The sequence below is a fragment of the Nansenia antarctica genome, assembly GCF_963989245.1.
Source record: "Nansenia antarctica genome assembly, chromosome: 3".
NCBI classification, from domain to species: Eukaryota; Metazoa; Chordata; class Actinopteri; order Argentiniformes; family Microstomatidae; genus Nansenia; species Nansenia antarctica.
Genome location: NC_137688.1, coordinates 44,985,946 through 44,996,368, shown reverse-complemented (window position 1 = coordinate 44,996,368; position 10,423 = coordinate 44,985,946). Strand labels below are relative to the sequence as shown.

At 41.9% G+C, this 10,423-nt stretch overlaps 1 protein-coding gene across 1 annotated transcript; it reads left to right on the top strand.

Moving 5' to 3' along the window:
• The first annotated feature begins 3,183 nt into the window (after positions 1 to 3,183).
• creg1 (cellular repressor of E1A-stimulated genes 1) lies at positions 3,184 to 9,739 on the top strand. Its single transcript, XM_080526182.1, has 4 exons — positions 3,184 to 3,495; positions 5,278 to 5,397; positions 5,623 to 5,821; positions 8,126 to 9,739. Exons 1-4 carry the CDS (start codon positions 3,205 to 3,207, stop codon positions 8,140 to 8,142), a joined length of 627 nt encoding a protein of 208 aa, XP_080382308.1. The 5' UTR covers positions 3,184 to 3,204; the 3' UTR covers positions 8,143 to 9,739.
• The last annotated feature ends 684 nt before the right edge of the window (positions 9,740 to 10,423 follow it).

Sequence of the window (10,423 nt, the reverse complement as noted above, 5' to 3'; positions counted from 1 at the left end):
TGTTCATGGTCAATTAAATCAGCCTATTTTGTGCAACTAATAATGTTCCCGCTAATGGGTTAACCAAGCAGCCTTGCACCTAACGTGCAAGCACCTATCTTCGAACTATTCATAGCAATATGCGCGGGGCAAGGCGGAGGTACGGGTAAACACGTACACATGTTCTGTCATCAAAGGTAAGAGTTGGTTTTCTTTAACTCAGCTGATGCATTGTTGTGTTTCTGACATGGTCTGGTTGTGTTACAGACATGGTCTGGTTGTGTTTCTGACATGGTCTGGTTGTGTTACAGTCATGGTCTGGTTGTGTTACAGACATGGTCTGGTTGTGTTTCTGACATGGTCTGGTTGTGTTACAGTCATGGTCTGGTTGTGTTTCTGACATGGTCTGGTTGTGTTACAGACATGGTCTGGTTGTGTTTCTGACATGGTCTGGTTGTGTTACAGACATGGTCTGGTTGTGTTACAGACATGGTCTGGTTGTGTTTCTGACATGGTCTGGTTGTGTTAAAGTCATGGTCTGGTTGTGTTACAGTCATGGTCTGGTTGTGTTACAGTCATGGTCTGGTTGTGTTACAGACATGGTCTGGTTGTGTTTCTGACATGGTCTGGTTGTGTTACAGTCATGGTCTGGTTGTGTTTCTGACATAGTCTGGTTGTGTTACAGACATGGTCTGGTTGTGTTACAGTCATGGTCTGGTTGTGTTTCTGACATGGTCTGGTTGTGTTTCTGACATGGTCTGGTTGTGTTTCTGACATGGTCTGGTTGTGTTTCTGACATGGTCTGGTTGTGATACAGACATGGTCTGGTTGTGTTTCTGACATGGTCTGGTTGTGTTTCTGACATGGTCTGGTTGTGTTTCTGACATGGTCTGGTTGTGATACAGACATGGTCTGGTTGTGTTTCTGACATGGTCTGGTTGTGTTTCTGACATGGTCTGGTTGTGTTTCTGACATGGTCTGGTTGTGATACAGACATGGTCTGGTTGTGTTTCTGACATGGTCTGGTTGTGTTTCTGACATGGTCTGGTTGTGTTTCTGATAGTGTTGTTCCGATACCGATACTAGTATCGGCATAGCCACCGATACGCACAAAAATGCTGGTATCGGTATCGGCGAGTACGAACAAATAATAACTCCCGATACCACGTTGCGTTTTTCTCAGCTTGTCTGTAACCTGACACCGCCTTCCTAACACAGACATGCGCAGACATGCCCAGGCATGCTCCTCCCAGAGCAGCTGCTCTCAACCAATGGCGTGGCAGCTTTTGTTTTCACTTCACTATCGCAGAAAAACAAACACGCATGCTATAGAGGAAAACATGTCGGCGGTTTGGAGATATTTCAAGGTGGATAGTCCGGTGTGTACAACGGCTAAATGCACAATTTGCGGTCTCAATGTGTCGAGGGGTGGCACTAAAGCTGCCAGTTTCAATACTAGCAACTTAATTAAGCATTTAAAGCTAAAACATATTAAAGAGCACGACGAGTTTCTGTCATCTACTGCAGCGACAGCGAGCAAGAGAACGGATGGAGCAAAACAACAAATGCTGAGTAGCGCATTCCATAAAAAGGACCAGTGGGACGCGACGAGTGAAATGGCAAGAAATATGACTGAGAAAATGTCTGAAATGATTGTGCTCTGTGACCTGCCCCTCTCCTTTGTTGACAATGTGGGATTCCGCCTTTTTATGGCTCACGCGGTACCTAAATACAAAATACCAGGTCGCAAATACATCACGGAGACGGCCGTCCCTGCCCTCAATAAGAAGGTGACTGAGCATGTTTCAGATAAGCTAGGAAAGGTGCAGGCCATCAGCTTCACTACGGATATTTGGACCAGCGACTTCTAAAATAGTATTATTCCCTCAGGTAGGCCTACATCTTATGTTAGTCTCAAATGGGCCTTATTTTGTTTGTAAATGTTTACTTGCTGTTGCACTACTTGTACGGTTTTATATCTTAAAGTTATTTTGTTTGTAAATGTTTACTTGCTGTTGCACTACTACTACGACTGTTTTATATCTTAAAGTTATTTTGTTTGTAAATGTTCACTTGCTGTTGCACTACTACTACGACTGTTTTATATCTTAAATGGATATTGCACTGATTGGCATCTGTGAGAGCCACATTTCAGGTTTTATAAGGGGTTGATTTTCTTGTCACCATACCAGGTAGATAATAAAAAAAAGTTCTATAGCATTCACTCTCTGTTGGTCTTTTTTCCTGTTTTACAAAGGTTTTGAGCAGTGCCAGACTAAGTGTTAGCAATAATTTTACATCGAGGTGAGTATGCGTTTTTTTTTTTTTTTTTTTTTTTTCCAAAACGCCGTGGTATCGGATCGGTACTCGGTATCGGCAAGTACTGCACGGTCAGGTATCGGTATCGGTATCGGGATCAAAAAATGGTATCGGAACAACACTAGTTTCTGACATGGTCTGGTTGTGATACAGACATGGTCTGGTTGTGTTTCTGACATGGTCTGGTTGTGTTTCTGACATGGTCTGGTTGTGTTTCTGACATGGTCTGGTTGTGTTTCTGACATGGTCTGGTTGTGATACATCATTGAATGTGTTGACCTGCTGTGATGTGTTGACCACCATCACTCTCCATCATCATCCATCATGTGTCTATGAAATAGATAGTTACTGTACTACTGACTGCAGCATTCATCTCTGCTCATTGATGTAGCCATGTCACACAGACACAGTACACATATTCATCTGCTACCTTTATTAACCTGAGTGTAGCTGTGAGGCCTGTACTAGCCTTGTTGACTAGACTTCCTCCTTGTCTGACACTGGGTATTGGACCGTACTGACGTCCATAGACCGGTCACTCTTCCACCTCAGTGTCTGTAGTTGACAGGGTAACTTCTCCATGGCCCACACGTCATTTTAAGGGTGAAAGTTGAAAGTATACAGTGGTTGTAATGCCAGTGCGTGTTTTATGCGCGTGCACGCGGAAAAAAATCGTGCACGCGAAAGAGGACCCCCCCGCCACACTGCTGTGCCCCACCCAAAATTTTTGCCACCAGCCGCCACTGAAGGGCACCCATAGGGAACAAGTGCTCGAAGTGCCCTCCTATCTGAACTGAAACACATGTCACATGACATGCAACTTGTCGATCATGTGACCGCTGCATTCGCGTCTAGTAAAGTCTCGTCTGAAGTGCACTACACGTTTTGTTGTTGTTGTGAAGGAAAATGGAAGGCATCCTGAAGTTGAACTCAATGCTGGCTGCAGTGTTTCTACTGCTTTTCGTAGTTTCTTGCGATATGTATAAAATACCCCCGCACGAGGAAGTTGCTAGGATGGCGAGATACGTCGCCAACCAGTGCAACTGGGCGTCTATGGCGACAATATCGACCCACGAGCCTGTGCAAGGACAACCCTTCTCCAATGCATTTTCTATCAGCGACGGCCCGGACGGTTTTGGGACTGGGGTGCCTTACATGTACCTGACCCGTATGGAGATCTCTGTTCAGGATTTGGAGGTGAGTGATGTTTGCCTTCTTCTGTACTAGTTTAAATGTTCTACATAGTAGTAATTAGGGGTGTAACGGATCACGGAATTTCCGTGATCCGTTCGGATCGCCCTCCACGGTTCGGAACGCATGTGTACCGCGGATCAATTGCAAAATGTTAACAAGTAATAATATTACTTAATATCTTACTTAATATCTCTTGTAAATCACAATGTAGAGTTGCCATGAAAAGATAGACGCGACAGCTGCGGGCTTTGTTTTACTCTAAAGCGCAATGATAGGTTGATAATGCGAAAGAAAAATAATCCGTTGTTTGCTCACTACACGTGAAGCTGGGGAATCCACAACAACAAGGCTGCGTTCGTAAATCCGCGTTCGTAAATCCACTCTGGAAGCTGAGCGCTCTTGTCCAATCAAATTACTTGGTCCCTTTATGACGTCGGACCCAGTGTGCGCTCCGGCGCTCTCAAAGCGAATTTACGAACGCGGCCCAAGTGTATCATGTTAAGTTGTTCGGCGGAGAAGAACTCGAAATGCCTCCTCGTCATTTAAATCCCATGTATGAGAGCACTTTGGCTTCTCTGTCAACTATGACGGGAGGCACGAAAAAGGTAGCTCGACAACTTCTGATAATGTAGGCATTTTTTTCATACCCTGTTCAAAATAAGGGTTCACTTTATTATTTAGTTAAAAGTGGCATAAAACATGTTTATTCATCTGCTTTAAAGAGCCCAGTGACTCACTGCTGCAACCAGGTCCTCCCTCTCTCCTATCATTTAAATTGAGTGTATTTCAGTATACCGTAATTATGTAATGTTTGAGTATATATATATATTACCAGTTTTGACATCTTGAATGTTGTTGGTTTTTGTCACATAGTAAAAGTGGTGTTTTTACAGAATTCAAGAAAAAAGCAGTTTTTATAAAAACAAAAATGTTTTGTGTTGATCCGAAAAATGATCCGATCCGCGACTCAAAAACCGTGACACGATCCGATCCGTGAGTTAGGTGATCCAGTTGCAGTCTGTTGCCCATCAGAAGACTTTATTGCCATGACATGTAAACATGTTAGGAATTTGGTTTGGGACAGTGGAGCACGGTTTACAGCAGGACAGGTGCAAGACAGGACAAGACAGTGCAAACCAACATAATAGTGCAAGAGTCATAATTAATATAAATATAAAGTGCAGAGATCAAGTGTTAAAGTGTTCATATCCAGACGGTCCAAAGCTCTCTGGGTGGGGGTGGAGGGAGGGTAGATAGATAGATAGGGGTCAGGTCAGGGGGCCCATGTGTTATGGACCGTTTAGGAGACAAACGAAATAGACACACTGCAGCCAGCATGTTTTAGCCTGGCTACACAATAGGGCAATCTTCCAAGTTCCAAGCTCTAATGTTTTATAGAGTTTTTCATTTCGTTGTTGAATTATGCAATCGTTGGTGCAATGACTCAGCAGCTTTTGGGGAGTGACTCAGCCATTTAATGTCTGTCATGTTATCATGTTAGTCTTGTGACGGTGGCAATACATTTACAGCTTTCTGCCCTTTGTCCATGAGAACGACAATGAATTTGACTGGCTAGGACTAGACAGTACACAACTCATGTGTGAAGTTGAGGATGAACATTTCTAAATGCAATGCTGAATATGTAGTATTAGCCCTCTGAACCAGAGAGCCCACTCATGCCACATTGTTGACCCCTATATGCTAATGTGACCTATGGCTCATATGAGAGCCTGTGTGATGGATATAAAGAGGAATGCTGATTCAGTATACACGTGTCTCTCTCAGGTGAATCCCCAGGCCTCCCTCTCCATGTCCCTGGCCCAGACAGACTTCTGTAAGAACCAGGGCTACGATCCTCAGAGTCCCCTGTGTGCACACATCATCTTCTCTGGCTCTGTGGTGGAGGTAAGACACACACACACACACACACACACACACACACACACACACACAAAGACACTGTCCTTTTCACTTTCAGGCCCACTTCCAAGACATCAAATGGGAAATGTCATGTGAAACATTTCCGCACAGTCTCAGACCCTCACATAGTCTTTAAGTATACACACACTTGTATGTTTATTCACTTACCTGTCTTGCAAGTTGACGGTCATGAACCCTACTTTGTTTCAGGTGAATGGCACAGAGGCCGTGTTTGCCAAGAAAGTCCTGTTCACCCGCCACCCAGCAATGGTGGACTGGCCCGCAGACCACGACTGGTTCTTCGCCAAGATGAACATCACCAAGGTGTGGGTGTTGGACTACTTTGGAGGTGTAAAAACAGTCACCCCAGAAGACTACTTCAAAGCTACTCCCTACAAGAAGCACCACAGTGAGTATGAATGCTCTCTTCATGACTATGCTGAGGACTAGTTCATCTCTTTCTGGCCTCTTTCACACCGGCAGTTCCGAACGCCGGTTCGCGTTCGCGTGCCGAAACCTCAGAGCGTTGGCGCTGTCTGACGAACGAGCCCGCGTTCATACCAGTGTATCGTTCGCCAGACAGCGCCAACGTTCGGAGGTTTCGGCACGCGAACGCGAACCGGCGTTCGGAACTGCCGGTGTGTAAGCCCTATCAGTGTTCTTAAATCCTGGGCTGTGTTCAATAAGGCCCAATGCTGTGGAAGGTGAAGATAGGAATATAGGAATATACGGATATAGAACAACAGCTTCTCTGTGTGGTGTAGATCATGTTAGCTCTATTCATTGCATTTTTATCTGCTTTTTTTAGTACATTTGGGTTCCCTTCTGAGCCCAATCCAGCTCTCAGGGACCCATCTGTGTAAATCTTTCTAGTCCAGCACTTACTCGCCTACTTCACAAAGGCTTGATCAGTTGGTTGAATCAGGTTTGTTAGTGCTGGTTTAGAACAGTGTTAGCACCCATCTTAATTCCCTGGTACCATGATTGACCTGTGTTAAGGGAATGGATCAGTGACTAAAGCTTTGCTGTAGCATTCACAGCTGATTGGTCTACAGCAGGGGTCGGCAATTAGGTTTGGCCTCGGGCCCAAAAAAAAATTAGCCACTAGATGGCGGGCCCGAACATAATTTAAGTAATTGATTGTTTAAAAATGTGACACGTTCTAATGCTTTGACTTTTCTTTCGAGAAATGTACACATCGCTAGTCAACTAACACAGCTTGTTTTGTGAGCCTGCTAACAATGTAAAGTAGTGTTATAATTAACTAGGTAGCAGTCCAATCCATTTCGTTGCAGTATTAGGCTCGACTAGTGAGTTTGTGTTGTGATTCTCAACAACGTTGAAACGTAGTTTCACCCTTTTCCATAGTTTTGAATAATAAATGTGTGGACTGACGATGTTTCGCAGCCTAACTTATTCTAATAATTATTTAACATACTTTTATTCTGAATGATTCCCCCCTCCTCCAGACAAGGTCACATTATTTATTATTGGATTGGTTGTTTGCGTGTCGGGTGAAGTTAGCTAAACATTTAACCTGCTAACTAGCAAGAGAAACATAATGTCACTCTCCAAAGGTCTAAAGAGGAAAGTTGACGGTGAAAACAGGGCATTTAAACAGGAATGGACAGCGAACTATACGTTCATCCTTTTCATCAATGCAAAGCCGTTGTGAGACTCACATCTTCCGTGCTCACAATGTTCCCTTTCTATACATGCGAGTCGTCCTTTTCCTCAATGAATGTGATAAAGACGCACGAAGGAATCGATAGATGCATAAAAAAATAAAAAAAACTGCCTGCGGATTAAAGTGACGTCCATATCACCAGATATCAAGCAAATAGTGACCGATGAGAGATGCCACTTTTCACATTAAGTGTACCAAGCCTGTCGTTATTGTATTTAATAACCTAATTGTATTTTGTATATTTTTGAATGAATGGCTTATGGCTCATTGTACTTATTATCCCTAATAGCGCGTTTGCTCTGTCGTTTCAGGAGCATAGGCCTACCACCACTTTTGCGCCGATTTTGTTTTTCAGAAAATTAAACAGAATTTGCTTTGTTACTGTTCATATGTGTGTTGCAGTCACATACGTAAACATTACGTTTGAATGATTTAATGAGCTGATGTTGTTTTTTTTTCAAACCACACACCGCATGTCGGCTATTTCAGCACCACGCCGTGTCCACCTGCTTATGATTCACTATGAGGGGTTCTGAGGGGTTCAGCGTCAGTGCGCTTCGGTGCACCCCGCTGCCTGATTGTCTGTCCCTGTGTCATTCACTCTCAACATGAATAAAAGTACAATAAGCATTATTCAGGTGGTGGTAGATTCTCTATTCGGACATTATAGGCGCGGTGTGGGACTGTCGGTCCGATATTGTAAAAAAAAAAAAAAAGTGGATTCTCAAAATAATCTGCTGGGCCAAATATTATTGGTGACGGGCCGCCTATTGCCGACCCCTGGTCTACAGCAAACCTTTGGATCAAAGTCTCAATTGAAGTGTCATGGAGTTCAATGTGTCATATATTTGGTTTATTGTCAGTAATGAAGTAAGGCACAGCACTCATTGTATGGCACAGTGTATGTATGTATATATTATTATTTTTAAAATCTTTTTTATTATTATTTATTTATTATTCTTTATTTAGTTTTTACAATGGCCACAATGGGCCACTGACTGCTGTAGTTTTCTTTTGTCTTTACAGGAGGACAGTCACCATAGTCGGTCGGTGTGTGTGTGGAATCCCAAGTGCCTCAAAGTGAGTCTAGTCTAGAGGCCTGATGAGCAATATTGTGCCCAATGAAGACTCTTTGTGTGCTCTAGTTGACCAATATTTGATTTGTCCCATAAACTGCCAGTTTGAAGCTTATGGCTACAGTATCTTGGAATAATCAGAGTGTTTTATTAAATGAGTGAACAGGTAATATCTATAGGAAGCTCTGCTTGTTTAATATAATGATTTTGATAGTTATTAAGGACTGCATTTTTGTTAATTAGGTGGTTATGTCTTATGATGTCCTGAGACATCTTCTGACCCTCACCACTACGTCTCCTAAAGACACCCGCTTTCCCCTCTACTGTGTCCCTAAGAACTTCTATTGCCCCCCTTGTACTGTTTCTCAGTTTCTCCAGTAAAAAAAAAAAAGAAGAAAAGTTTAGAAGAAGGTGATAGGGAGAAGGGTTTTCCTTATATCAATGGCCCCGGGCCCGAGCTAGATTACTCTTCCTGCAACGAATGGTGGATTGCTGATTCACATGCTTAGTATTCAAATGTATTGATTGTAAGTCGCTTTGGAATAAGGCGTCTGCTAAATGCCAAAAATGTGAATGTAAAATGTAAAAACATCTCACTCAAAACATTCAGTGACTGCAGTATTGCTGTTTTACCACATGAGGGTGCAACGGCTGTTTGGTACAATACTTGGCATTCTCACAGAGAAAGACTTCAGGGGTGTTCAGGAGGATGGAATGTTCCAAAATGTTCAGATTGAAATATGCTTTGTAGAACAGGTATGAGTGTTTGTTATGAGGATGAGGGAGTCATGTCTGCTATATAAATTACATTCTTATCTGCAATGTTCTAAACGTTTCACCTCACTGACTACACCCCTGACGAAAGTTGGATGTAAAACTAATTAGTGTGTTTTTATTAGCATATATATTATTTATGGATAGGTTTTGCACTTTTTCAAATCTTCCATTTTGCGCATATGTGTCCTACTTGTTATTCAGTCCCAGTGGAGGCAGAAATTGAATCGCATGCACTGCAATTGGATTTATTCAGTTTTAATAGTTTTAGTTAATCAATATTGTAGCACGCTTTTTCTAGAGGAATTTTGTTCATGATATACAGTTCATGCTGCGGAAAAAAGGCATCATGAACTGTGAAGCCTCACCCATAATCAGTTGACAACTGTGAAGCCTCACCCATAATCAGTTGACAACTGTGAAGCCTCACACATAATCAGTTGACAACTGTGAAGCCTCACACATAATCAGTTGACAAGACAATATTTTCATGCAGACTTGATATTGATATTGGGGTAGTGGTGGTCTAGTGGATAGTGAGTTGGACTTGTGATCGGAAGGTTGTGAGTTCAAATCCCGCCTGAAACCACACCACTACTAGTGTGCCCTTGAGTAAGGCACTTAGCCCTCAGTTACTCCAGGGGGAATGTCCCTGTAATTCGTAATTGTAAGTCGCTTTGGATTAAAAGCGTCTGCTAAATGGCAAAATTAAAAAAATAATTAATTGATATATATTTTTGTAAATTAAATAATGGATGATTTGTATAAATAAAGTTTTAGTTTTACTGAGCCTGGTGGTAGTTTCCTTTGTACTCAGAAGTTATTTTGGGGGGTTTTGTCTATACAGTATGTCAGAAGTTATTATGTTATGTTATTAAGTTATTATGTTGAAGTAGGTCAGGTTTGTTGCTGCTTTAGCTATCCCATTGGAAATAACTACATTACATTACATTTTTGGCATTTAGGAGACTAAGTAAGTGAATCATCCATCAATCATCACAAGAAAAAGTAATCAATGCTCGGGCCAGAGGCCATTGGCAGTCAAAATGCTCGATTGAAGTTTTTTGTTTTTGCAAATTTGTTGCAGCCAAATTAAACTTTTAATTAATCATTTTCTTGTCATATGGCTGTCATAAAGAAGTATATTTGTATAAAACTAATTAGAGCTGGGTGAATGGTTAAATGTGAGGAATGTAATCAAGCTTTTACAATTATTACCTATCTTTACATTCAAAGTTGTAATGTAAATGTTTGTGTGTCCATTTATAATGTGTTTTTCTAATGCAATCCTCTTAGATAAAGAAATGTCAAGGTGTCAAAGGAAAGAATGAAACACTATACAATTCTACATCATCAGAAAATTATTAAAAAAATTTTTTTTTTTAAAGCAGTGGGGCTATATTTGTAAATAGCTTGGAAAGTAGGAAAGTGTAGAGGGACATACAATTGGGATATAGGAGAATAGGCCAAGTGG